Source organism: Solanum verrucosum, unplaced genomic scaffold (assembly GCF_900185275.1).
Source record: "Solanum verrucosum unplaced genomic scaffold, falcon-dt-bn FXZP01000032.1, whole genome shotgun sequence".
Classification (NCBI taxonomy): Eukaryota; Viridiplantae; Streptophyta; class Magnoliopsida; order Solanales; family Solanaceae; genus Solanum; species Solanum verrucosum.
The window spans coordinates 2,438,561-2,465,954 of record NW_026020569.1 but is presented as its reverse complement, the minus strand read 5'-3'; the positions used below and the strand labels follow the sequence as shown (position 1 = coordinate 2,465,954).

The following is a 27,394-nucleotide window of genomic DNA, read 5'->3' as shown; positions in this document are numbered from 1 at the left end:
ACTTGGATTAGCCATGTTTCCGTACTCTTCACAATATGCAATTGTTGTCTATCAACGGCATATTTTATGTATGAAACTATAATGCGGTGGCGATTCAAGTTAATTAATGGCCTAAAATCAAATACAAATCGGATGCCTAACTTTTTTTTTTTCTTTTTTTTTTTGAAATACAAATTATTTCTTTCTTTTTAATGAAAAAGCTTTATTTTTTCTATGGTCTTCAACGATATATATATATATATACCAAAATATTTTTTAATCTTGTGGTCTAAATATGTTATGTGGAAGTTAAATTTAAAAATTGACAAAAAGAAAAAAACATTCTTTAATGCTTCGAAACAAAGTAAAAGAAAGACAAAATGCATATATATATATATATATATATATTATACACTTTTACACAATATGTATATCACTGGTGTACATGATGTGTATATTTCGATCATATTGGTAAATTAATGGCCGGACGATAAATATCCTTTAACGACGTTTGTCACTAAGGCCCATTACGACATTTCCTGAACATCAAGGCCCATCATGTTATTTCCTACCCATGAAGCCCACTACGTGGACCGTCATGATTCACTAATCGCAACAGCTTCATTCTCCCTTTTTTTTCTTTCTTTTTTTTGAGAAAGACAGCTTCAATCTCACCCTAATCTGCTGGAGAATCAGCTGAATTTCACCGATTCATCACATTTCTGCTTCAATATTCATGGTAAGTTGCTCTATCTGATCTGTATCGTTCTGTACGCGCCACCTAAGTCCAAATGAAAATTTGTTGTGAAAATATGCCTTAGGTGCATTTTGATGCGTCCTTGGTATGTTCATTTATTACTTTTTTGGTATTCTTCAGAGGATTTTTATTGCAAATTTGTAGTTTCAGAGATGTGGCTTAAGGTTAATTTTAACTGATCGAATGGCCATTGTATTCCTATAAATAAGAATGATGAGGAACCCTAAATTATATTTGGCTAGCACATGTGGGTATTGCTTTTGATCTTATTTGATGCCTGGATAAGTTGTTAAGGATAGCTGTTGCTTCATTAATCTGCTTTCATTGAAAAAATTTGGGTTATTTTTTGAGATTTGAGTATGTTAGAGGTTATGCAAGTTCATATTTTGAACCTAACTTCCTTATCAGAACTCTCTAATTCATATATCCTGTAGCTTCTTTTCTCTGTTTGTGTGTGTTTTTAACTTTGTAGTTTAGAATGAGTTATATGTATATAGATTAATAAGGAGTTTATGTAGTCTTCCATTGTACTTGGAATTAAGCCCTTTCAAGGTAAGCTTCTTTTTTTCAGGGAAAAGAAAAGTTTTTTACTCTTATTACTTTTGAAGGCTTATGTAATTATTTGAGAGAGGTAGATGTAAATTAAATTAGTACCTAAACTTTGAAAACAGTTAGTGGAAGATGTCTTGCATCAGAGTTTCCTCCCTTCCCCTCCCCCACCCCAGGACACGGACACATACACATCAAAAGGAGGATATGGTTTTTGTTTCTTCCCCTATTGCGCAATTCCCTTAGCATCAAGTATTTTAACAATCTATTTTCTGAATAATTTTGGAGATGTTACTGTTACTCTCTTCTTATGTTTCCATTCAATCAACTCTGCTTTGGTGAGTTTAGCAAAGCGTACCCCATCTAAAGCCTGGAAAAGAGGTGGGTTGTGGATGATCTCCTAGAACAGTTGAAACCGAGTATTTTGCAATCATGATGTATAGACCCATCGCTTAGTGCAGTACAATACAATCTTTTACCTTTGTGATTATGCGTGCTCAATCTCGCCTCTTATGAGGCTAAAATTACTTATGTATGGCATGTTCTTCTAACAGGCACCTATAAAGGGCCTTCTTTCTCTGCAACGGACTGCATTAGCTCAACGTTCTAGTGAAAGATGGGGCCTATATGGTAGGTTATTTAGCACTCAGGCTGCATCAACTGCTAGCACTCCCCAACCTACACCCCCACCCCCACCTCCCGAGAGGACTCACTTTGGTGGCCTTAAAGATGAGGATCGTATTTTCACAAATCTCTACGGATTGCATGACCCTTACCTCAAAGGTGCCATGAAGCGAGGAGATTGGTACAGAACAAAAGATCTTGTCATCAAGGGTTCTGACTGGATCGTGAATGAAATGAAGAAATCTGGTCTTCGAGGACGTGGTGGTGCTGGTTTTCCATCTGGTCTCAAATGGTCCTTCATGCCAAAGACAACAGATGGCCGTCCTTCATATCTTGTCGTCAATGCTGATGAAAGTGAACCTGGAACCTGTAAAGACAGGGAAATCATGCGGCATGACCCACACAAGTTGTTGGAAGGCTGTCTGATTGCAGGAGTGGGGATGAGGGCTAAAGCTGCTTATATTTATATCAGGGGAGAGTATGTGAATGAAAGGAAGAGCCTTCAGAAGGCTAGACAAGAAGCCTATGAAGCTGGATTGTTGGGGAAAAATGCTTGTGGATCTGGTTATGATTTTGACGTATATATTCATTTTGGTGCTGGTGCCTATATTTGTGGTGAAGAGACAGCTCTTCTGGAGAGCCTTGAGGGCAAACAAGGCAAACCAAGATTGAAGCCTCCATTTCCAGCTAATGCAGGACTATATGGATGTCCAACAACTGTCACAAATGTTGAAACAGTAGCTGTTTCACCAACCATCTTAAGGCGTGGGCCGGAGTGGTTTGCTAGTTTTGGCCGGAAGAATAATGCCGGGACAAAGCTGTTTTGCATCTCAGGCCATGTTAACAAGCCCTGCACAGTTGAAGAGGAAATGAGTATTTCATTGAAGGAGCTGATAGAGAGGCACTGTGGTGGTGTTCGTGGAGGATGGGACAATTTGCTTGCTGTTATACCAGGAGGTTCATCTGTTCCATTGCTTCCCAAGAACATATGTGAGGATGTACTTATGGATTTTGATGCACTCAAAGCTGTGCAGTCAGGGTTGGGGACTGCTGCTGTAATTGTCATGGACAAGTCAACTGATGTTGTAGATGCAATTGCAAGGCTCTCATACTTCTATAAGCACGAGAGCTGTGGTCAATGTACACCATGTAGGGAAGGCACAGGGTGGCTTTGGATGATCATGGAAAGAATGAAGGTTGGCAATGCAAAGTTGGAAGAGATTGACATGCTCCAAGAGGTGACAAAACAGATTGAAGGGCATACCATTTGTGCCTTGGGTGACGCTGCTGCTTGGCCAGTGCAGGGTCTTATTAGGCACTTTAGACCAGAGCTAGAAAGGAGGATCAGGGAGCACGCAGAGAGAGAGCTACAACAGGCGGCTGCTGCTTGATTTTTTTAAAAGGTCGGTTCTTAAACTTTTGTTACATATACATTGTAGTGTTGATAGTAACCATGGATCATCATCTTAATAAAACATTCATCTAAAAAAATTTATTCGTTGCATGCTGTAAACTTTAATAAAGTGAAATTGGTTTGCAAACTCTTTATATCTAGTTCCCTTTTTTGTTGGGATAATGGGTCTTTTTTTATGCTCTTATTGTTTGGATTGTCAAAGATCATAGTAACATATACAAAATACTCCAAGCCCAAGGCACACCTCTCGGGAACTTTATCTCCTGCCCTTTTGTAGTACTACTGACCTCTCGCTAGACCAATGCAACTTCAATTATTTCTGTCATGACAAAGAAGTACCAAAATTTCCTTCCCAACCCAGAGAAAGCAACTCTTCTTTTGACCAATATAAGGAGAAACAAACCAAAAAAAAAGAAAAGAGCAGGAACAGTCATAACACTTGCGACTTTAGTGGATGTTGCATGACAACCCTGTGCATGGGGATGTGTTCTTTGATCACTGAAATTGAGGGACACGCCTCTCCAAAAATTAAGAAATTAATAAAAAAAAGCTTGAAAGGTGTGCCTGTAGCTATAATCTAATTGAAATAGCAAAATGATCTAAAAAGCTCTGCGATCTTCAACATTTTGCATGTTCCATCTTCGTGTATGAAGTTAAATATACTCGTCAATAGTCACATCCTATTGAATTGCTACACAGAGCCTCTGTAACCAGCTCTGCCTTTGACAAATTTAAGCATACACACTTCACCACTCTGATCATTGTTGGTACAATGCTATTATAGATTGATTCCTCCCCACCACCCCTGCCTTCCCCATTGGTCATGTCCCTCAAATATTGATTTTCATACTTAAGGGTCTGAATAATTAAATTACTTGTATGTGTCATGGCATGGCTATTTCATAATCGTTTCATGTCTCTGCTTTTCAGTTTGCTGTTTGATACCATGGAATAAATTTTGAGAAGTACCAGAAGTATGAATGTGGGAGGGGAAAGCAGGACGCAGAGCTTCCCTATATCCAGCCGCTTTTTATTGTCAAACTTGTGTAAAACTATTGTTTACATTGTTGGCCCAATGGGTAATTTATGTTTCAGAGCTGGTACATCTAATGTCTTAATGTTTCCTTACATTATCATTGCCATGGCTTTGATAGTTGAAAGATGCTTTAATATTTGTCATGTTGAATAAGAGCTACACTTTGGCAATTCCAATCTTCCCCATTAACAGCTTTTGTACTTTTGGCCTCGAAATTCCTTATCTGCTCATAGTCTTACGCTCTTACTCCCACTTAGATGTCACATCTTTGAGAAATGATCAAATACTGCAGGGAATGCTGTGAATTACTCCACCGAGGTATTAGATCGGTTGCTTCGTTGTATATGAAGCTGACAACTCTTATCTTCTCTCATTTTGCGGGTGAGATTCAACTAAAAAATAAATTGACCAACATTTTAAATGTATTATTTTAAAAATTTGATATGAAAAATAATTACGTTCTATTAAATAATATTTGAATATCTAATGTTTATTAGAAAGAATTTGCTAAAGACAATGTCATATATTAAGTTTTTGGTGAATTTAGTTGTTTACATACTTGTTTTGTCATGAACATGACTAATCTAAAACCAGTATGTAATCTAAAGGAACATGTGCAATGTGTGACATTTATGTCTTTATATTACTAGAAAAAATTAAATAGATGACATGGTAACAGATGCGTTCTATTGAAACTTCTATTTACATAAAATGTAGGTCAGCAACTAGGGATAATTGAGAACTGATAGCGCCTATCTGAAATAAAAAAAAAAAGATGGAGCTTGTTCGAAAACAATTAAATTAGCAGCGCCACTTAACTGACATACAGTTATAGGTTTCATCCCAGAATCTCTCCAGTTGATGCACAATGACCATGAGACAGGAATTATCATGTGGAACTTATTCCAGTTACTGAAATTCTGCAAGGAGAGAGGCTCGGTGGGAGCCGATTCCCTTTCATTTGTATTGGAGAGGTGATGCACAATTTAGATTCCAACTCCACACCAGAAAAGCAATTGTCAGATGCATGCAAAGACAATTCAGAGACCATCATCGGGGGCACGAAAGGGTTGTTAGACGAGAGCTCAAGGCTTTGACCCTGACAAAACCAGTTGGCAACTTCTTGTTGCCTATGAAGCAACCTCCATATCATGGTTGGACTGCAAGCCACATTCAAGTCTGATTGCTGATATAAGCTCAGGAGATATTGACATCAGTTCCTTGTGCTCTCTGCTGTTTCTCGAATTTCTGGTGTCACTTCCATTAGAAGAAGCACGCTCTCCACCTGGTCCCCAACCTCTATACAATATGACTTTGCTTGGCTCTTGAGAAACAAGAACAGCACCTGTAGCTTGCTGCAGATAGGTGTCAAAAGATAGGCTTTCAGTAAATATGGGGGTAGTGCCAAATTAAACGAGCAACTAAAATAGCCAATAAACAAACCTCCAGCTTAAAAACCACCTCCCTAACTGAAGTCCCTTTTGCCCTTCCTTTGACATTCACAATCGCAAGAGGATACTTCTTGAAGTGTTCTTTGATATTTTTTGCAACTCCAGTAACAATATTGCTCCTCCCTGATATAAAGGTGCAGAGGAAGACAAAGTTTAAGGTCAGGAGTCGCCAAGACTGCTTACGGGAAAGAAAGATCAGCAGCATGAAACGCAGAAAATGCGGAATTCCCAATCACATCAAATAAATTTCTCCTGCTCTTTCAAGGTGAAAACTAAAACTAAATGCGTCCCAGTTTACCATCAGGTCCACCACAAGTGAAATATTCTAATATCCCAACACCAAATCTCATAGCAATGAGGATTTGAGTGAATGTCCAACTCAGTGAAAGCTAAAGCTTGCAGTGTCATCTCGCTTAAGATGGAAACTCCCCACGGTTGGCAAAAGGTTAATGCTTTGCAACTCTATACAACAGACTACACCACGGTAGGAGGAATACAGAGAAAATAAAAGAGGTTCTCATTACCAACAGCAAGCACTGGTTGCTTCTTCATCTTGAGGGCTTGTTTTCTGAGAAGCAACCTCTCCCTGTTGGAAAGCTGTACTTTTCTGGTAGGCATCCCTTCGGACCTACTCCGGGTGGATCTAAGTGCTTGTTGAGGTTTTACAGAAGGAAGTTGAGACACCTCCTTTTTATTGTTAACTTCCCGAGGTTTGTTGAAACTTCTGGTCTCAGAAAAGTGGATCTTAACTTCTCCCTAGAATCAATGAGAAAAGCATCCAATTTTGTTTACCATTAACCTTGTGATGGAAAAGAAATAGAGTGTAATAATTGTGAAGAGAAAACGAAGTTTACCCTGGAAGACTTAGAAACAGATTCACTCACTGCACTGCCAAATGTTTTTTGATCCACATTCACATTGAACATACTTTTCGACTCTTTGATTGATGAAATAGATTGATGCTGAGGTTGAATTGTATCACCCACAGCCTCAACCTTGCCCTCATATTGGAAAAAAGGATCAATTGGAAATTCTTGCTGAGAATTGTGGTCGGTGTCTGAGGAATCACTTGATAATTCTTTCTGAGAACTGGGGTCAGTGTCTTCGGCAGCATCCCCAGAATCCTGAATATAAAAGCTAAATAAGCTTCTCTCTATCAATACACACTGCAAAAGTGAAAAAGATGCAAGAAATGATACTACGGAGAATGTGAGGACCACATACAGATGAAACATTTAACCATTGATTGATATCAAGCATTTTGAACTTATTTCATAATAGGCATAGCGCTTTTTTTCCATATTGCTCAGTACTCATCTAAAAATGTTTGATTCTAGAAGGATTGTTTTTACAATGATATTCAGCATGTGGCTAGGTAGTAGGAACACCTATGACAGATAGAAAAGGTTACGAACAGCAAATTCCTTAAACTACAAATTTGGGTCATGTGGGCAGCTATGTTGACTTATCATTAATTATGATGACTAAAGAAGACAATGACACAGGATTCTACAACAAAGTTTTCATACGTGAAAATAAGAATGCGGGTGGTTATATGTCCACAATCCGTCTTAACTCCAGATCCATTCATCTCTTAAACATAGGTATTAACTACACATGTTGTCCTAATAAACTTAATGAAAGCATAAAGAAATGCCTACGACTTGAAGGCAAGTTGTTTGTGCCTATTGGGGTATCTGAAAGACTTCTGAAGGTGACACTCTAGCTTGTACCTTATATATAGCTGATAAAGGATCTCGAATCCAACAAGCATCAAAGATATGAGAAGCAACGGGAAACATAAATTGTTCCTTCAACAGTAACAGAATATAGTGTACGATAAATGGATTAATTTTCACCTCAGTAGGACTTGCTAAACTAGACTGGCAATTAGTTCCGCCTGCAGCATCAGATATTCCCGTCACTGGTACCTGCCTATCAACTATATCCGGGGACTGAATATGAACCATCTCCTCATTTTTGGCCTGAATCAAAGCAAATCGTGCAACATTTCAATATAATTCAGAAATGAGCTAGTAACTGGAGCACAAAAATCAAAGCAACTCCAATAAGGTAAGATAACACACCAACCGTGACTGCAAAGCCTCTATATTTTGTGTAAGCTTTAAGACATGTAATTTCAACGACTGCATCAGAAAACAAAGTAAAAGAAAGATGAGCAGTGGGAGAGTTTTGGCAGAAGCATCAGAAAGAAAGACAAGAAACCTCACAAGGGTAGAGAAGCTTACAGACTGTCATACAAAATGGTTCACCTGCACCTCAACTCAAATGTGTTGCAGAAATACATTGATACTTTTTCGTTATTTTCCTTTCTATTTTTTTCGATGGTAAAGGTACAGTGATAATAATAGAAGGAAAAACATCTCTAGAAACAAGTGCCAGCAAATTTAACTAGTTGTGAGAACAAGAATTAGAAACAGATACATAACAAATGGAAGTTGCCTTCATTAATAAAAAAACATCAAAGTACCAACACAAGCTATTCCTTATGTTGAGTTACGTAGTTAATTGTCTAGATTGGTTAAAGGCTTCCAAAGTGGTTTATCGAGTTCTTGGATTACTAGTTAACTAGATTGGTTAAAGGCTTCCAAAGTGGTTTATCGAGGTCTTGGATTACTCCAAAGTCTAAGCATGACCATACGATTTGGGGCTGAAAGCTCAAATTCTTTCACATGGTACTAGAGATAACCTTTGTAAGTCTATCATTGCACCCGAATCAGGTTACACATGCAAGACGGTGTTGAGTTATATGGTTGTCGCACTTGGGCTGTGCAAGAATTTCCAATGGAGTCCATAAAAAGATGGGCTAGATGTTGGATTCTTTCACAGCTAAACTTACCATGATTCCTTTTTAACCAAAACCCCCATGTTTATGCCTAGACGTTTAAATGACTCGACGTACTTCCACGAACAAAAGTGGATCACATAAAATAATACGATTTTGATACTGAGTGACAAAGTTGGTTATTCTTCAGACCACATGAGGAAAGTTTTTTTTGGAGATTTTCCTTTTTTCGAGTAAAGTTGGTTTCTTTCTATGCATTCTAACTCTGAAATTGGCTGGGATAAGTTACATTTCAATTCTGCAACTCTTCTTATAGTCTTTTAGTAGAAAGTGAGATGTATAGCTGCAATGATATTTAAGCAGGTAAATCAGACCGTTTGATTATTTTTTTTGAGATTAACAAAAGAATCAGAATGTTAGATTTTGAATGGAAGGAGAGAAAAGTATAGTTGATAAAGGGATCAAATCTACTTCAAATTTTAAAACCATGCCAAAGTCCATTACTAAAATAAAGAGGTATTATATCTGGAAACTTCTAGAAGCATTTACTGGCACCTTAACTACTAGAACATTACCTGACGTCGCTGAGCCTCTATAGAACGCTTCATTGCTTCTCTTTTACTTAGAAGAGTCTGAGGCCTCAACGAAGCAGGCCTTTCATAGTTCTTTCCTCGGTACACAATGATCGCATGACCCTTATTAACTAGCTCAACAGCAACTAGTATTCCCCCACTCTCTGCCTCTAACAACCTAGCTATTTGGTGGACCTCTTCAATGGTTTTCCTCCCGGTTATTACCTTTACCAATTCCCTATACTTCCAATGAAGGTGCATGTTCTCGACTGTTCCATCAAAGACTCCCCGCCTACCTGAGCATGAGCAGAGAAATACATGAGTCAACTTCCATAAATTTGTTGGCAAAAGAAATAGGCTTGCAGTACAGAGGCACTCACCAAGAAGTAAGAAAGGCTTCATTCTCAAGCCAATCTTCCTCAACATGAATCTTTCTTCTTCAGTTATTCCCTCTTTATCCATATCAGATTGTTGTGGCACCTCATTCTCCTCAAGCTCCAGAAGGAGGTTCTCTGCCTCGGCTTTCTTTTCCAATGCCTGGCATGAAAACATAAAACATTCAAAAATAAATATTAGAATCTGCAAGTGGACAGACGCAACCATTATGAACACATACAGTGGTTAATTTATCTGCAGTTCTCTTGATAGCAGCTTCCATGGAAGTAAGTTTCTTTTTTTCTTGGACACCTTTCTGGTTATTTCTGCGTGCATGTCCATCATCAGAAACACTTCCCGTAGTGGATTGTTTCCTTTCCTTAGCATTTGCTACTGATGAATTAAAACCATTCCGTTTTTCCTCTTCAAAAACTTGCTTTCTCCGTTCTTCTATTGCTGAAGAGACTGCAGAGGGCAAGAAGTCCTTCCCTCGGTAGAAGACAATAAATTCCCTATCCCTCGAGAGCAAGGTTCCTCCAGTCAGCCACTGCAAAGTTTACTTTCATGTGAAACACAATAGGATAAGTTTTACAATGTATAATCAGTTTCTAGAAAAGACCAAAGTGTTGCATAAAAACAAAATTATTTCATCAAAGGACTAAACTAATTTCACAAACTTTAAGCTCTTCCGCCATCAGTTCACTGTTAGTGTTCTGAACTCCTCTTTTGACGGCAACTTTTGCAATTTCACATTTCTCCCAAAGCTTCACAATTGCAGCAGCCAATCCTTGGAGTTTTCTGTTTCTCCCTGACAAAAATACACGAGCAAGTATAACAAGTGTTTTCTAGTTAAATAACAGTCTGAAATCAGATTAAACTTACCTAATACAAAATGGCAAGGCAAAGGTCGACCAAGTCTCCTCAGTGTTGTCATTTCATCATTTGTCAATTTAGGTTTTACTCCATAAGGAAGTAGACGGAAAGGTCTCTTGTACCCAGGGACTATAGCTGGCAAAAGATCTGCATCGATAGGCAGTGGCTCACAACCCCACCAATCGGTAAAGCGAGGACCAAGTCCTTCCAGCAACTTGTCTGCTTCTTCAGTATGTTCTGCCTCTCCAGGCAATTCAAATCGGACTCTGTCTGGAGAACCTACACCCTGGATTACACGTGGAGGAGATTTTCTGTCCGATGCATCAGATTTTACCGCATCTGTGCCAGATGAGTTAGTCATATGCTCTTCCGTACCCATGAACAAGTCCGGGGTAGCATCTTGTGCACTGTTATTCTCAAAGCTATTTTCAGAGAAATAAGGATATTTGTAATCAGCTCCTCGATACAAAATTATATTACTTCCAGATCTCCAGATAACAAGACCTCCAGTTTTCTTCTGTGAATATTTAAATAAGCCAAAGTAATGATAAGAATTATGGCAGAGGTGTACTGCACATTAAAACTAACTTACGAGGTATGAATTCTACCTATGAAAAAGTAATACGGTTAAAAACCAAACCATTATAATTCTTGATAAGTAAACTCATGTCATATGGAGCATAACATATCTGAGACATCCAAAGGAAACTTAAATTCATATACTCAGAATTAGTGATATAGAAAAGTGCAAGGCAAACAACCATAGGTATACAAGGATCAGTAAACCACCTGCATACATTCTTCTGGTATCCATGTCCTCTTATGCAAATTAACACACTTCCTTTAATTACGTATGCAACACAGAGGGCTAAGAAATTGCCAAAGTGAAGCTGTTAAAATTATTTTCTTTACATTAACCTACACATGAAAATCTTGGAAAAGTCTCAAATGAGTTCATCCAATAAAAACAAACCCAAGAATGCAGTTTCAATTTCTTAAAACTATGACAATTGAGTATTGGGGTGTAAGTATTAACCTCTAACAACTCATGAGTCCTCTTCATATTCAACCTACATATGTCCTCACACGTAATTTTAACGAGCTCCATACGTCTCCATCTTTCATGAATACCATTCACAATCCCCTCGGTAATCCCAGCTTTTCCAATCTTCAACTTTTTCCTGAGCGCAATCCCAACTGTCCTCAGCCTCCTCAATTCCTCAGCTGGTAAAGTAAGCTCCGCCAAACTTGGTGCTCTCTCTTTCTTATACTCCTTATTCTTTAACCTCTCTTTCTCCTTCTCTTTCAAGAACTCATCCCTCAATTCATGAAACTTCTGTATAGAGTTCCCTAAACCAGGCTGCGGTACTGGGTTTTCAGGCGTACTCCAACTAGTGTCAAGTGTGTGACCCACACGGTACTTGGGTAGTTGCGTAGGCAAAGGAACAAAAATTTGACCGGGTGAGTTAGCAGTGGGATTAGAACTCAAAGCATTTTCTTGGGTTTCTTGATTCTTGGGTTCTTCAACAAATCCAAGACTGCGTAGCTTGTCGGCGATTCTTCGGATGGCGGATTCCGGTAAAGCTTCAGTATCAGGGATGTGGCGAAAACAGGAAGGGTATTACGAGGAAAGAAGGGTTTTAGGGGAAAAGAGGGTGTAGTAGAGAAGAGGGAATGTGATGGTGAGGGGTTTAAGAGGGTTTTAGAAGGGTTTATGGGATGGAAGTTGCAGAAAGGAAGCAACATTGGTGTTGGGGAAGATGATGCTATCCTTACATTGACAGATGATCTAAATGCCTCAAAAGATTTTGCCTCCGCTATATTTTAGCCCCTAGGAACTGGCCACTGGATACCTATTTATATTAAGTTAATTAATGAATTTCAAATATATGATTTATATAAATAACTTTTAAAACTTATTAATCATAATTATACGATATGCAATTTTATTTTATTTTAATTTGTTAATTTTAAATAATTATTTAATCAATTGTTAAGTTTCTGACATTTAAAGACTACTAAATCAAATTCATATAAAAGGTTACTTTGTTTCATAGCTTCAACTCCTGATATGTGACTCTCTTGATAATATAAAATGGATATTTTAAATTGTGGTCTAATCAAGTGGTTAAATAATTTCAACAAAGAAAAATTACTAGATAATTTCTTACTCGATATTTAGTGGATGTTAGCAACTTAGATACCTTAAACAAAACAAAAAAAAACCTCAATACCACCATTGTTTTTTTTTAAAATTCATATAAAGGATTGACTCTAGTATGAATCTTTTGTCCTTTTGGGATACAGAAAATAAAATTTAGTTACAAACGCACATCAAGTTCAACAGAACAAAGCATGTAAATGTTTTTTTATACTTCAACAAACTAAACATATTTCTTCCTAGCACTTTGAAGGTAGCGGAAAAGGCTGCATACATATCACCCTCCTCGGGGACTTATGAGATTACATTAATATGTTGTTGTACTGCAACGCTCGTCTCCAAAACAAGAAGGAAGTATTAGAAGTTATAAAACAAGATTGTGATAAATTGCGCAAATTTAACGTACATCCTTCTTATTACATTTTTAGAAGTTCTCTTCCTCTGGCCCCAATATCTGGAGACTTGTGGAATAGTTAAAGGGATGTTGCATCCCATTATTTGCATACAACTTTAATTATTTTACAAAACAGAAATCATACAATATGTCCAATGCATAAGTGAATGAATGATAATGAGCTTCACAAGTATCTCCTATTTACAGTTGAATTTCATTGATCACTGTATTGATACCATAAAACCTTTTTTCACATTCCTTAACCAGTTTCAGCCTTCAATTGGAAAGGACTTGTCAGCAGATTGTATACGTAAAGGCGTTCATGCAATGACCGTGTGACTATCCCTGCGTATGGATCATGTAAAATAAGGAATGACATCAACCGCGAGACAAACAGTAATCTTTTTATTTATTTATTTATTATTGAGAATCTACAACATCTGACATTTTCTTTAGCAACTTTCTTACTGCTCTAAAGTCTTAAACTCACATTTTAGCCTGCAAATACTGATCCACGGTGAGAGGTTTGGGACCACCAAACCAATTGATCATAAATATCTCTTCGATCTCTAATTTGTATATCTGGAAATCATGACTCTTGGGCCAACCTGCCATTGGTTCAAAATAGTTACATGTGAGTAAACATAGGACGACGGTAGTACTTTAGAATGGCAGATCAAGACATTTACCTTCCATCTCAGGGTGTTTTGTGAATAAAGCAGTTTGAGCAAAGCTAGTTTCCTTTGGATCTCCAGTAACCACTTTCAACTAAAACAGCACAGAGACAAAGTATGATAATGTTAGCAACAATGTGGACGATATTTTTACACTTTAGGACAAAGGAACTACAAAAAGAAACAAGCAACTTTTAGTTTTCTGGACATCCAAGCCATAAGTTTGCATATCAGCACATACTTCATATGCTTAACAAGTGAACCCATCAACGTCGTAATTGCTTCAATTAGCACAACATTGATGCAGACCAACTACAGTGCTATAGTGAAAAATTGAGGGCAAATGATTACCAAGGAACCAGTTAGTGGAAAGTTCAGACTACCAGTCTGTTTCAATATTAAATGTGTGCAGCAATGTGCAAGTATACTTTCAAAATTCCGCGAACAAGCATAATATTGAGTTTTCAGGATGACTCAAATTACCATAATAAGGTTCATAGAAGAGCATTATCATGTTCTATCATCCACAAAATGCACAAATTAATTTGGAGTGAAAAAAATGCCTTGAAATGTCTTTTATATCCTCATGTATTGCGTGAATTTTTATTTTTTTTAATAATATATCCGCATGTATTGCGTGATCATCTGAGAAACTAACCTCGAATATATCAATATTTGGATCAAAATCCAATTAAGTTTTTTGCCAATAAAACATCAAGCTAACTACTAGCTAACCTTGCATTTAGTAGGTCCAGTTACGTGTCAAGATCTCAGAGCTCAATTTTTTCTTGGAGATTCTCAGTCGTAGATGAGTCTCTCTAATTTTCTTTTATAAGGTTTGGCAAGAGGGCCCCTTCCTCATTATCCTTGTATAGAACCCACAACACAAAGTGGGGCTCCATTTTCCCTAAGGTCTTTTATCCTCCTTTGTAAGTATTTCCTTTTTACTGTTCATTTCTAAATGTAGAACTAAGGGACACTAAGGGGATGCACTGAATTTTGGAGTGAAAAAAATGCCCTGAAAGAGTGGGATACAGAATATTCGGCATGCTACAAAAAACTCTTGTTTAAAAGACACCTGCATCAAAATAAACAAAATCTCTTGTATAAAGGAGAAGAGTTGTTAGTGCAACCACCATTCCTACGAGGGTAATTTTGGCACAAGATGGGTTCTCAGGATCTTTCTTGCCACAAGTTCCAATGGCGTACTCACTGATTGTAAATGATGATCTCTGGTCTTTCAATGCATTTCTAGCAGTGGGATCAAGCGTTGTTAAGTAGAAGTATGGTATACCACGGCCTTTATCCGGTAACCCATCACTAAATGAGACAACATTCCTGCACAACAGAAAGTACTTCAAGATAAGACTACTAAAACAAGCTTGAACAGCATCAAATCCATAAAACATCTCATTCCACAAATCCTCCATCTCTTGTCCTAAAGTTTCTCGGGGTTCAAGAAACATTAAGTTCTATGTTGATAGAATTCAAAGCCCAAACCCCTTCAAAATCGAACAAAGAACCATCTCCTGAATTAAAATTATCACCATTCCACCTTCTTATGTAGACATTTCCTTTTCCTAAAGTGATACTTGACTTACGATCATGCAGCTTTAGAATGCAATAAAAGAAATACTGTAAATTGTATGCTAAAAGTCATGGTAAAAACAAATACATTTCTAATACCAAATAACATGATGACAATCCGGTTGACCCCTCCCCTATGAAGTAACATAAAATAAAAGACATCTCGAAACCTTCTTCTTTCCTTTTTGGTAGTAAAATGAGAATTCTGAGCATCAGGAAATACATGACTGCAGAAAAGCTTTCCAAAAGAGTCCACTTTTAGGACTATCAGATAATCTTGATCCATCCATAAGCAAAACTTAACAAACAAAATAGCTCCCCAAACAATTTACAGAGATATAGTCTAGCATACATACCCGAACGGTGCTCCTCCCATATCACTTGCTATAGTACTGCAAAAGAAAGGTCACTGAATCAGCTTTCAGTTAAAATTATCTGTTATAATTTATTTAGTCAGTACAGTTATCTGTTATAGGCAATAAGTTGACTTTAGCTGCCACAAATGAAAACATCTGTAATGCAGATTTAACCCTCCATTTTAATTTGTTTGTTGTTTCAGAAGAAGGTCCCTTCCTTTTTTGGGACTCTTTAATCCAACTTTCCACATAGCAAGTTTTAAGACTAAACATTACTCATATCTTTAGTTTAACCCCACAAGATTCAAATGTTTCTTTACTTTTTAAAACTCCATATCAAGTCAAAATCTGACAAATAAACTGAAACAAAGAGAGTAATTGAAAAGTTCTACCACACAAGAAACAAGAAAAAATATGTTTTTACACTTAAAGCAATCAATCAAGAACCCTCGATCTATCTAGGTTATGAACTATGAAGCAAAATCAAGAACAATCAATCAACAACCCTCGATCCCAAACTAAAAATAACAAACCATAGTAAAAGATTCGATCTTTCAGACAGAAAAGAAGGGAAAATAGTACATACTTGAGAACACCCCAAGAACTCTGAGAAACGAGCCATCGAGCAAATAAAGCAGCAGCATCCGGCTTGGGTCTGGACATTGACAGTAAAAGAGGGCGCCCATGAACAGAATCTTGGAAAAAAGCCAAGAAGAACACCAAAAGAAGTAAAATCGAAGCTGCTCTGTTGATGATATTCATGATGTTTATTGTAAAATATAGGAGTATTTGCAGTTTATTGATGAGAGCGTACTGTCTGGTATTTATATACTTGTTATATGTCTAGTACAAGATAAGGATTACTAGGATTTTGAAATTATGACTTGCATCATGAGTAAAGCCAAACAGAAAGTGCAATTTTTTTACTCAAACAGAGCAAGAAGTTTTGGAGAGGAACAGGAAAAAGGATGCGTGCACACGAAAAGAAGTGCAATATTAATAGAGGATTCCGGCACCAAAATGTGATAAATAACGTGGGGTTTTATAGAAAGTGCCTATTCTGGTATTTTAGTTGTGTCATCTGTTAAGTATTTTGTTTGCTTCCATATTTCATATGCGTACACATAAGGAAGAAAAAGATATTTTCGGATTTCTTATGTTTAAAAATAAAAATCTTAGAAAAAATATGATTTTTTTCTTATAAAGGGTAATGAAATCAAATCCCCCTCTTGGCTCCATTAATTTAGATACACATGATAAAATCTACGTAAAATTGCAACAAATATCAAGCATTTATTCCTTTTTTTAAAAAAAATACTTATCTTTTAGGAAAAAATAAGTGCTTTGAGGGAGTAGCGGGAATTAATTTTTAAACACTAAAAAATATTTTTTTCCCAAAAACATTTTATGAAAATATAGTTAGAGGCACTTTTTAAAAGTTTAGTCCAATACTAATAGTTGCTAATAAATTCTTTTAATTAGATTAGCTAAGTACAAATTATTTCTCAATTCTCACCAAAAGCATTTTTTTCAAAAAAATATTTTGAAAAAAATTTATACACTTTAAAATAAGTTGATATTATAAACTTAATCAAACAAGTTATAAATGTGTCAAGGGGTCGGTAGGAGCCTAGGGGTTCGTCTATGGGCGTGTAAAGGAGCATGCTTCTAGGGGTTTGGACATGGACCGGCCTACAATTCGTTATTATGAACTTGGTTGAATTGATTTATTTTTAATGCAATAATATAATATTGATATGTAATGTAGATCGTGATGATTTTTTATAATTTTATTATAAGGGATGAAACTTGTCATTTAAGTCTCACATCGATTTAATGGAGTAACTTAAAACTCATATGACCTTGATCTCTCTAATCTTAATAACTAGCTTTTGAATATGACTATCCTAAATTGTATCATATATGAATTGGCACACATGTTAAGAAAGTAATGATTGACATAATGAGTGCATCATTTTATCTCTATTAATTATAAAGTAGATTAATTAAAATTTTAAAATTTTCAAGAAGTTCTACCTTTTTCTCAAAGTAATTAATTGATAATATAATAGTTTAAAAAATTATTTTTTTTATTTGTCGAAATGAACCAATAAAAAAGAACAAGTAAAAAAAAAATGAACATAGGCACGGACAGACCAATGACCTACTTATTCATTTACTTGCTTTATTTTAATTTTTAACCCATCTAAATTTTGCACAACTTCACTTATTTTTTAGAAAGAAAAGAAGGGAGTATATGAGTCTTGGAAAGTCAGGTGAAAAGCAAATTCAGACAAGTCTAACTTGAGGGACGCAGACTAAATAGGCAGGCACAGCCTGGCCAGATCAACGAAGCTTCTCTTCAACATAGAATTTCTTGAGATCTAACGATAATCAAAGTCAACAATGGGGCTATTCGGCTATACTGTCGCCGGCGGCGGATTCATACTAATCGGCGCTTGGGAATCTCTTGTCTCTTCCTCCGGTGCCCTGAAAACTTCATCACCGTCGTCCACTACCCAATCGCCGCCACAAAACCCATCTACAGATAAGATTGAGCAAGATTCTGTTTTTTCTTCATCTATCACCTTTGTGTTAATCTTAATCCTTTCATTCCTTTTCGTTCTCGACTCCTTGTTATCCTTTTTCGACGCACTCAACTCAAAAGACAACATTGGTTCCGTCCTTCAATTGCAGGTTATCGCCATTTCTCTTCTTTTCTTTCTCTATTCGGTATTAGGTCTCATGACCCGCTTGAAAAAATCATTTGATTTACCTTCACCGATCCTCAATTTGCTTTGTCTCTTCGCTTTTGCTGAGGAATTTGTGTTGTTTTATCTTCAAAGGAAAGACCCAAGTGGAGTTGAGAATCGTTACTATGATCTCTTGCTTGTGCCTATTGCTATTTGTGCATTTTGTTCATTTCTAGAATTGAAAAATCCCAAATCGAATTACACTAGATTAGGACGTGGGATTGGGTTAATCTTGCAAGGGATGTGGACTCTTCAAATGGGGTTTGCTTTTTTCTCCGATTTGATTGCACAGGGATGCTATTTGCATGAAAGGAGTAGAGGTAACTACACGGTTAAGTGTAAAGGTCATCCTCAGTACCATCGAGGTGGAGCGATTGCTACCCTTCAGTTCAATTGCCACCTTGCTCTTCTTGTAGCTGTGGCTACTTTTGTATACTCAATTGTGTGTAAAAAACACGGCATTGGCCGTGAACATATGCGGTATAGACCTATTGGAGCTGAGATGCAACACTTGGAAATAGATAGTCAAGCTCATTTTACGTTGGAGTCTGATGAAGAGGATGACAATGAGAATGGGATAAAAGAAGAGATGAATGTTGAAATGCAAAAGGCTATCGTACCTGTTCCTGAATCAGAAACTAATGGCTATCATACCCATCCTTGAGGAAATCCATGGTTCATTTTTTTGTTACTAGGTATAAAGATATATTCTTTGCAGAGGGGTTATGGTTTAGAGGTTGGGGTTCCCTTTGTATAAAGGATTTCAGATAGAAAAAAGAAAGTTTCAGTCTTTTTGTATTTGATGATTCTAGTTCAAATTGCAATGTTGTGTTAGAAATTTTCTTTGAAGTGATTTAAGTATATTTTCCTTTGTTGTGTGTCTATGGAAGACTTGCTCTTTGATACTAATGATGAACTAACTTTTCTTATCAAAAGGAGCTTTACTATATTTCCATTTCACAGCTCATTCTCAATATTTGGAATTTTACATTGTAAATGAACTTTCTTTTAGGATTTTAGAATTCAGGTTGGTGAATATCAACTATATTGCACTCTACGACCGGCAAACGAAGGAACTCACCAGATTCCACAAATCTGCCTACAAGATTAGTAGTTTGCTCTTTCCCGTCGATTTCCAGATCGACCTGACCCCAACAACGTGACCCGCCAGGTTCTATCTCTCCATCTCTGTCATCTGTCGTTGTGGTTTTGGTGTTGATATTTGTGTGCGGGTTTTCTATACTTTATCGTATTTATTTTGCTATAATGTCTTGCTAGTTTGTAGTATAGCTTATCATATTTCATTCTTGCTAATTGCTTTCTGGATTGCTGAGTTATGTTATTGTTTATTAATTGCTGGATTGTATTAGTTCTTGGGCTGCGTCACTGTCTAATTTGTTGCTTGCCTACCTACTTGTATTGTCTTGTTGATTTGTGCCGGTAGTTCCTCGTTGTGTATATTACTTCCTTGATTTGTTTCTTCTGCTTTAGTGCTTTGGTTTGTGATGATAGACTAGGGTCATGTTCTCGGGGAGGGGGCGCGGGTAAGGGGCGGCAATTGGGTTCAGAGTGCATCTATGCTGGGATTAGGGTTGTGGTACATTGGGTCGCTGATGGGGAAATCCATAGAGTTAGTAAAGATCCTTAGGAAGAGGAAGATTAGTATAGCTTGTGTCCAGGAAATCAAGTGGGTAGGGGGTAGGAATGAAAGGTAGAGGCAAAAAAGTTGGCTTATGTGAAGATGGTGGAGAGCAAGGACGAGGAGGGGACTACAGAGATGCTTATAAAGCAACGAGGAATGGGCCAAAGTTGGCTGTTACGGCAGCAAAACCGACTGCTTTTTAACGCTTGCATGAGGAACCAGAGGACAAAGGAAGAGAGTATACTTGCTGATAAAATGAGAGGTAAGTACTGTGAGGAAACTTAGTTACACATGTTTAGGGGTGACAATTGAGCGGGTGGGGTAAATTTGGGCGGGTCAAAATGGGTTAAGACCCGACCCAACCCAAATTTGTTCGGGCCAAAATGGATTTGGTCAAAACGGGTTAGGTAACTGGTTACTGGTCATAACCCAATCTGCCCAATTTTACTAAGTTTGAATAGCTTTATTTGTTATTTTATAAGCTTTCAGTACCTAATAAAATTATTTTTTTCTTTATTATAACATATAAAATCAAAAAAAAGTTTTTAAATAATATTTTGACAAAATTTCTCAAAAATCAATTTGGGTTACATGTCAACCCAATTTTTAATGAGTTGAAATGGATTGGGTTGAGATGGATTTAGCTAACAAATGGGCAGGTCAATAACCAACCCAAACCTAAATGGGTTGGGTCGGGTTGGGCTTGATTTTGCCACCCCTACACATGTCGGTTGCATTAAGTGCCTTTGTAGGCATGTTGTTTGTTGAGTAATTAAATTCTGCGAAGAATGACTTTCTGTTTGAAAAGGCATTTGTTTGTTGAGTAATTAAAGAACAAACATAAAGGAAAAGAGTAATAGCTCAGGAGTTCATACTTGAGTAATTAAAGAACAAACACATAAAGGAAAAAACCCCCCACAAATCAATGAAATTATGTAACTCAACAACGTGCATATTCTTAGGGGTATGGGCTTGCTGCTTGGGTCATGAAAAGTTTTGGGCCCAAATATAAGTTAATCTTTATAATAAAAAGGAAAACTTACATAAATATACTATATTAAAAAATGTTTACCATTTATAACAATAAAATAGGGCACACCCTTAAATGGAAAACCTAATTCTAACATCAAATTATTCAATTTTTCCGTATTTTATTTAAGAGAAGGAAAAGCACATGCTCAAATTAGGATAATCTAATATTTGAGAAGTCTAAGTAGTCCCCAACTCCCGAACCCTTAATTACAATACCTCTCTCCTGCGACCGTTTCAGTTCAAACCCCTCCACTGTTGTCAGCGATCAGGTTTTTTCTTGCCTTGTATTCTTTGTATTATCTAACTTTTTCAGGCCAAATTTCTGGTCAGATTTAGTCTTTTCCAACCATAATTCTTGTCTATGATTTCCGATAACAAGTAAGGTGCCTCAATTAAAAAATAATAATAACTTACTAGTATGGTAATTAATTTTAGATATTTCACTCATAGTTTGGAAATTTGGACTATCCTTAGTTTGTTATTAGAATTTGATTACCAACTTAAATTTGTCTTGTTGATAATTACGGGTGTTTCTTACTTTAGGTTTAATAACACCAGTAAAATACGATAACTTTACTTTGAATTTTTCTCCATAATCATATATTGACTTTGTTGATCTCTTCTAGGAATGGAAACTCCCATGCACATCCAAGAAGAAATAATTATGGATATGTTAAGTAGACTGCCTGTGAAGTCTCTTTTTAGATTCAAGTGTGTTTCAAACTCTTGGAAGGCTTTAATCTGTGAACCTAGCTTTAAGAAACAACATCTCAATCATGCCAAAAATGACAAATTGCTTGTTCTACGGATTGCTAAGGATAGTAATGTTTTCTTCTATTGTTCATCTTTATTGACGACAACAACACCACATCAAATCGTTAGGGATGTACAAGAATCGGTGTGTGTCCCGCAATGTGTGCCAGGGTATTACCATATCAATAATTACCATCTCTATGGTAGCTGCAATGGCTTGTTTTTAATTGGGATTAAGCAGAAACGTTTTCTGTGTAATCCTTCTACAAGAGAATCAATATTACTACCATCACATTGGGATAAGTTTTTTCATGGTTACATTCATGGAATGGGATATGACCCAACTAGTGATGACTATAAGGTCGTTCACATTCCTGAAGAAGATGAAAAGGCACCCACTGAAATTCTCTCCCTAAAAACTGGTTCCTGGAGAAAAATTTATGGAGGTGATTGTTCTCTCCAATCCGGTAATATGGAATGTTTGACATTACTACGAGGATCATTTCATTGGTTTACTTATTCCGTAGATTCGATGTTTTCTCTGATTTCATTTAATATTTCAAATGAGGTGTTTGGAGGATTACCATTGTCGAAGGAAATGCCCTTGTTGTGTGACACGATTGAGCAAGGTGTGACAGTGTTAGGTGGAATGCTTAGTGTAAATTTTCTTTATGAGGAGGAGGATACTACTATTTTTGATTTGTGGGTAATGAAGGAGTATGGTATGGAAGAATCTTGGACTAAATTATTTACGATGAGAGATAGCAGGGATGCTTATGAGGTGTTACCAGTCGTTCCAAAATATATATTTGCAGATGGTGAACTGTTGTTCTGTTCTGATAGAAGAATTGTGCTTAAAACATTCAAAGTATCAGACAAAAGAAGCAATCTAGTAGGGCCTCTAACTACGGATGAAGATACAGATACCACCAGGGATGGATTTGTTTACACAGAGACTTTGATCTCTCCAAAAGATTGTGTTATTGCTTTGAACTAGTATTTAGATTATTCATTAAATTTTTATTATTGGTATGATTTAGAAACAAAAAATGTTTAAATCTGTCCATACAGTTTGTGACTTGTTCTGTTCAATAGTTCATTTTATAGAGCATTATATTTTGCGCAAAAATTCTCTGAATATATATATATATTGCTTAGAATATTCCATGAGAGTTTAGATATCTTCTATAAATACTAGATACTAGAGACCGTGCCAATATAGCCCATTAATAATTTCATGTTTATGCAATCATAAGATTTTATTTTTTTTGTAAATTATGCACAAAAAGATAGAGGTTCAACAACTTGCTTTATATTTATTTAAAACTAATAAGGTGGTAGATAAGGGTAATTTTTGAATTTTCTAGACAATTTATTATTTAAATTAACTTGGTTACAAAAATATCAAAATAACGCAGGTGAATGTAAGTATCTTAAACTATAAGGAAAGGCCAGTAGTATTATGAAATCAAACTATAAAGGAAGACCAGTATTATGAAGTCAAACTATAAAGAAAGACCAGTATTATGAAGTCAAACCTGAAAGGAGTTTTCTTAAATTTATCTCTAATTTAAAAGAGTACAGTTACAATTCATATTGATTGGAGGTGGGTCTTTATATTTTAAAAATATAAGCTATAATTCAACTTATTTCTAGTCATTAATTTAAAAATCAAAGGAATATTTATCCCATCCAAAATGTGAAGGGTACTGTATTATCACATTCAAAACATTAAGTGGGCTTTTTTAATTTCAAATTTTGTTAAAGAGTAATTTTAAAGAGAAAAACACTAAGTTTAATAACCTTATTGATACAAATCAAAATTAAATGACTTTAGTAGATATTTTTTCAATATTTACTCATTAAAAGAGGATGTGATGCACTAGATAGGAAGTCAAAATATATCTTCCTTTATATACAAGCTGTGCAGAACCTTCACTTTCTACTTAGAAATGAATGTGCAAAACACAACATTCCACAATAACAAAAACACTCTAATTAACTGTCCTGCTTCTATAAAATCGACAGAAAACCATAAACATAAAAAAACTGGTTGCACTTGACAATGCCAGAAACCAGTAGTAGTTGTCTAAACGGGCTTTGCTCATGTCATCGGCGAACCAGTTCTGCTTTTCTCCTATTGAACTTGTCAAATGTTCAATCACTGTTATAAGGAATGAGCTGAAGAAACTACCACAACCAAATACACTAGTATAAAGAGCTATGCCTAAAGTTCTCATATTTATGGGAACTTCAGAGTAAAAGAACTCTTGCATACCGACAACTGTGAATATATCTGAAATTCCCAATAATATGTATTGAGGCAGCAACCAAAATATGCTCATTGGCAAAGCTTCAAATTCTGAAGTTAAAGTACCTAGATTTCTGGCAATATCCAGTCTTTTTCTTTCGGTAACAGCTGCAATTATCATTGCTATCACTGAAAGGAACATCCCTATTCCCATTCTCTGCATCACAGTGATACCTTTCTCATTACGTGTCAAAACACGAATGAAGGGGATAAAGCATGTGTCGTAAAGAGGCATGAGCAGGATTATAGATATTGTGATTGAACTCTGAAGTGCAGCTGGTGGAATTCGGAAGTTGCTTCCAATGTTTCTTGTCATTGTCATACCTTGTTTAGTGAAAAATGTTGCAGGTTGTTGAAAAATCACTGCAAACATCAGAAGCATAGTCCATACTGGCAGTAGAGGTAGTACTACTTTTAGAATTTCTACTATCCCATTCTCCGGCTTTTTATCCGTGCTGCCTGAATCTTGTTGGCAGAGTGGTGCATTTTCAAGTCTAAGAACAAAAAGGCAAGCCACAATGAGCATTAGTTGGCAATATGTTGTAGCAGGTTAGAAATCATTTTTAGTTTTTTAACTAGGTTACCGATATGTTAGAATTGAGTTGATTGTATGAAAACATTTTAAATTGTCAATACATAGAATTTAAACTCGTTTACAAAAGCTTTAAAGAAAAACTTACTCGATCTCAACAACTTTCGACTTGTTGGTATCTGGTACAGCAATCTCACCACAGGTCAATCTTGCGGTAGCTGCTCTAATAGCTTTAACTATATGACCTCCCAAAGACTTGATATGGATAAGTTCACCATCCGTGTTATGTTTATAAAACCTGTTGCCAAATCTGAAGACTACAATTGACACTATCATGGCAATCGAGGGAATGGCGAAACCTAACCCCCATCCTAACGTGTCCTGTATGTACGACATAATGGACACTCCAAGTAGGCTGCCACAACATATGCCAAAATACCACCAGTGGAAAAATGTACTCTTTTTCTTGGAGCTCTGGTCATTCTTTGTACAGGGCAATTCTTCTTCGTCATCCAATTGGTCCGCTGCAAAAGCTTGTAAGGACGGGTTGTAACCCGCTTGGCCTAGTGAAATTAAATGCAGAGACCATGATAACGATGAAGAGAAGCCCGATTTGTCCACAGATGTCCATGGCCATTGTAATGCCAATGATGTCAAAGCTAAAAGACCCTGATTATTTGATTGTCAAAAAGAGTCATCGTCATTTAGTATATTTCCCTTTTCATCGAGACAATAATATTAATCTTAAGTTCTTAAATCATACTCCATCCGTTTAAAAAAAATGATTTCTTTCCATTTTAGTCTGTTTCAATAAGATGACTCATTTCCTTTTTTGGCAACATTTTAAATTCAATTTTCCACGTGGTATCTTCACAAGATTAAATGACATTTTGGTACATTTAACATAACTCTAATTTAAAACCACAAGATTGAAAGTCTTCTCTATTTTATTAAACTTCGTGTCAAGTCAAACTAAATCATTTTTTTTAAAACGGGGAGTATTAAAAATTCGACAAATTAAAAGCCTCTTCCAAGACAAACAACTGTTTATAAGTTTACATAACAGTGGCAAATCTTTTATAAGCACTAAGGCAGACAATAATAAATGGGCGACAAAAGAAGTGACACCTGAATCAGCAATAACGTAAGTAAAATGAGTTGACAATGAAACAAAACTGTTATACATACTTTAAACAGAATTTGTTAAAAATGTATTAATTACGTGCAAGATTTAGGTTATAATGCAATGTTTTTTTTTTTTTTTAATAAAAAAAGGAGGTGGGTGATGACTCAGGCTCCATGTCTACAGTCCACCGTGGCTGTTAACTAATGATTTCCGTGTAGATAATCCATCTACAAACACTACTCACACCCAAATATGCAACAATAAACATAGATTTTTCCCCTTCCCCGATAGTGGCAAAAGTCGTCTTTTTTTAAGATTTACTTTGTTTTTTAAATTGAAATAGGCACTTGTTCTATAATAAAATGAAATAAAGGCATACTCGTGAAAGCACTAAGGAGTTTGCGGCAATAACATTAATTAAATTACCATTAAATGTTTTTGCGGCAATACTAAAAAGGAAATTTATTGTCACAAAATGTCTCTTTTGTGGTAGTGCGAAGTTATTCAGGATAGCAATACCAGCATTATCATCCAAATCCTTTATGGGATAAAATATGATACAAAATGTATACGGATACTAACTAATTATACTCATAATCAAACACGAAATAAATGCTAACCAATTGAAACTAATACTATTCTTATTCTTGTAAGCACACAATCCTAGTACGGTGTTCAAAACTTTTCCTATTTGTGAGATGTTTGGAATATTTTTCAACGACGAAAAAACTAAAAATTCTAATAACCAAATTTCGAAGAAAATGTAAAGAGTGTCACATTTACCATTCAAACTTGTAACCTAAGCACTACATTTGCAGCTAGGCTGTACTAGAAGCTTCTTTAATGTTAAACTCAGAAGGTTTCAACAATTTGTATTCATGAATTAAAAAGTTTTGCCTTTTAACTCTACTCAAACTAGATAATTTTCTAACAAAGGAGATTCAATTACTTTAATCATAGGTATCTTTTGTAGAAATGCAGAGTAACATTGCGTACAATAAGACCTTATGGTTTCGTGCATAGCGAGAGACGAATTGAAAGGAAACTTACGGCAAAATATAGAGAAGAAGAAGCCAATACAGTGGTGTAGCGGTCCAAATAAGAATCAGCTAGTGGAGCAACCAGCAATGGCAACATAGACGTAATACCACACCAATTGTTAACCATCTTTGCCGCAGCTGAATTGCTCATTTTGGCCACATCTGTTAGATATGTCACTAAATTTGATGCCACCCCTTTGAATGAAAACCTCTCCATTCCCGCTATAACTGCCAAATTAAAACCAAAATCCACACTTCCCATGTAAAAAAATTATCTTCAAACATATTCAGTATAATCCAGACGACCTTACCTTAATTACCCCACGCCTCAATTCTAAATAAATTGACATGAAATGAAAGGGAGGTAGTTACCTATGAGGAGAATACATGGTTTGTTGAGATTTCTTGGACTTTGTCCTCCAGCCATGAGAAATTAAGTTGAAAAGGAGAAATTGGAGAAGGTATAAACGAGGCTAATTAATTATATGTTGTTGCTTTCATCTGGTTTTTACTATTTCAGTCACTACACAAACAAATTAAACAGTGTTAATATAGTGCCATACTCGAAGATCTTATATTTATATTATTGGCTAAGCT

The 27,394-nt window shown here is 36.1% G+C and overlaps 6 protein-coding genes across 6 annotated transcripts; 3 read left to right on the top strand and 3 right to left on the bottom strand.

Annotated features, from left to right (window-relative positions):
• Positions 1-575: 575 nt before the first annotated feature.
• On the top strand, positions 576-4,512 carry LOC125810681 (NADH dehydrogenase [ubiquinone] flavoprotein 1, mitochondrial). The gene is made up of 3 exons (XM_049490154.1): positions 576-718; positions 1,840-3,312; positions 4,254-4,512. The coding sequence occupies exons 1-2, from the start codon at positions 716-718 to the stop codon at positions 3,298-3,300; spliced, it is 1,464 nt and encodes a 487-aa protein (XP_049346111.1). The 5' UTR covers positions 576-715; the 3' UTR covers positions 3,301-3,312; positions 4,254-4,512.
• Positions 4,513-5,024: 512 nt separating this feature from the next.
• LOC125810750 (CRM-domain containing factor CFM2, chloroplastic) lies at positions 5,025-12,224 on the bottom strand. Its single transcript, XM_049490232.1, is given in 13 exon segments — positions 5,025-5,714; positions 5,803-5,933; positions 6,335-6,566; positions 6,665-6,934; positions 7,670-7,795; positions 7,898-7,957; positions 9,192-9,484; positions 9,569-9,725; positions 9,805-10,110; positions 10,241-10,371; positions 10,446-10,953; positions 11,473-12,035; positions 12,038-12,224. Coding segments are annotated over 13 exon segments (3,147 nt in total). The 5' UTR covers positions 12,183-12,224; the 3' UTR covers positions 5,025-5,489.
• Positions 12,225-13,091: 867 nt separating this feature from the next.
• LOC125811127 (uncharacterized) lies at positions 13,092-16,527 on the bottom strand. The gene is made up of 6 exons (XM_049490621.1): positions 16,195-16,527; positions 15,609-15,644; positions 14,802-15,003; positions 13,681-13,759; positions 13,482-13,599; positions 13,092-13,336 (listed from the first exon to the last, which is right to left on the bottom strand). The coding sequence occupies exons 1-6, from the start codon at positions 16,368-16,370 to the stop codon at positions 13,312-13,314; spliced, it is 636 nt and encodes a 211-aa protein (XP_049346578.1). The 5' UTR covers positions 16,371-16,527; the 3' UTR covers positions 13,092-13,311.
• Positions 16,528-17,850: 1,323 nt separating this feature from the next.
• On the top strand, positions 17,851-19,232 carry LOC125811072 (uncharacterized). Its single transcript, XM_049490564.1, has one exon. The coding sequence runs from the start codon at positions 18,015-18,017 to the stop codon at positions 19,023-19,025; it is 1,011 nt and encodes a 336-aa protein (XP_049346521.1). The 5' UTR covers positions 17,851-18,014; the 3' UTR covers positions 19,026-19,232.
• Positions 19,233-19,430: 198 nt separating this feature from the next.
• On the top strand, positions 19,431-22,785 carry LOC125810996 (F-box/kelch-repeat protein At3g23880-like). Its single transcript, XM_049490487.1, has 2 exons — positions 19,431-19,532; positions 21,662-22,785. Exon 2 carries the CDS (start codon positions 21,664-21,666, stop codon positions 22,783-22,785), a length of 1,122 nt encoding a protein of 373 aa, XP_049346444.1. The 5' UTR covers positions 19,431-19,532; positions 21,662-21,663.
• Positions 22,786-23,687: 902 nt separating this feature from the next.
• LOC125811071 (protein NRT1/ PTR FAMILY 5.8) lies at positions 23,688-27,394 on the bottom strand. The gene is made up of 4 exons (XM_049490563.1): positions 27,170-27,394; positions 26,808-27,025; positions 24,780-25,300; positions 23,688-24,593 (listed from the first exon to the last, which is right to left on the bottom strand). Exons 1-4 carry the CDS (start codon positions 27,222-27,224, stop codon positions 23,783-23,785), a joined length of 1,605 nt encoding a protein of 534 aa, XP_049346520.1. The 5' UTR covers positions 27,225-27,394; the 3' UTR covers positions 23,688-23,782.

Bases quoted from the DNA above. Each gene is read 5' to 3' on its own strand.
- LOC125811127 (XM_049490621.1), bottom strand. From the start codon at position 16,370: ATGAATATCATCAACAGAGCAGCTTCGATTTTACTTCTTTTGGTGTTC. The intron at 15,004-15,608 runs GTATGTATGCTA...TCTGTTGTGCAG, and splicing joins ATGGGAGGAGCACCGTTCGG to GAATGTTGTCTCATTTAGTG. The intron at 13,760-14,801 runs GTGGTTGCACTA...GTGCTGTTTTAG, and splicing joins AAATTACCCTCGTAGGAATG to TTGAAAGTGGTTACTGGAGA.
- LOC125811072 (XM_049490564.1), top strand. From the start codon at position 18,015: ATGGGGCTATTCGGCTATACTGTCGCCGGCGGCGGATTCATACTAATC.
- LOC125810996 (XM_049490487.1), top strand. From the start codon at position 21,664: ATGGAAACTCCCATGCACATCCAAGAAGAAATAATTATGGATATGTTA.
- LOC125811071 (XM_049490563.1), bottom strand. From the start codon at position 27,224: ATGGCTGGAGGACAAAGTCCAAGAAATCTCAACAAACCATGTATTCTC. The intron at 25,301-26,807 runs GTAAGTTTCCTT...TCAAATAATCAG, and splicing joins CTTCTTCTCTATATTTTGCC to GGTCTTTTAGCTTTGACATC. The intron at 24,594-24,779 runs GTAAGTTTTTCT...TTTTGTTCTTAG, and splicing joins TCGAAAGTTGTTGAGATCGA to ACTTGAAAATGCACCACTCT.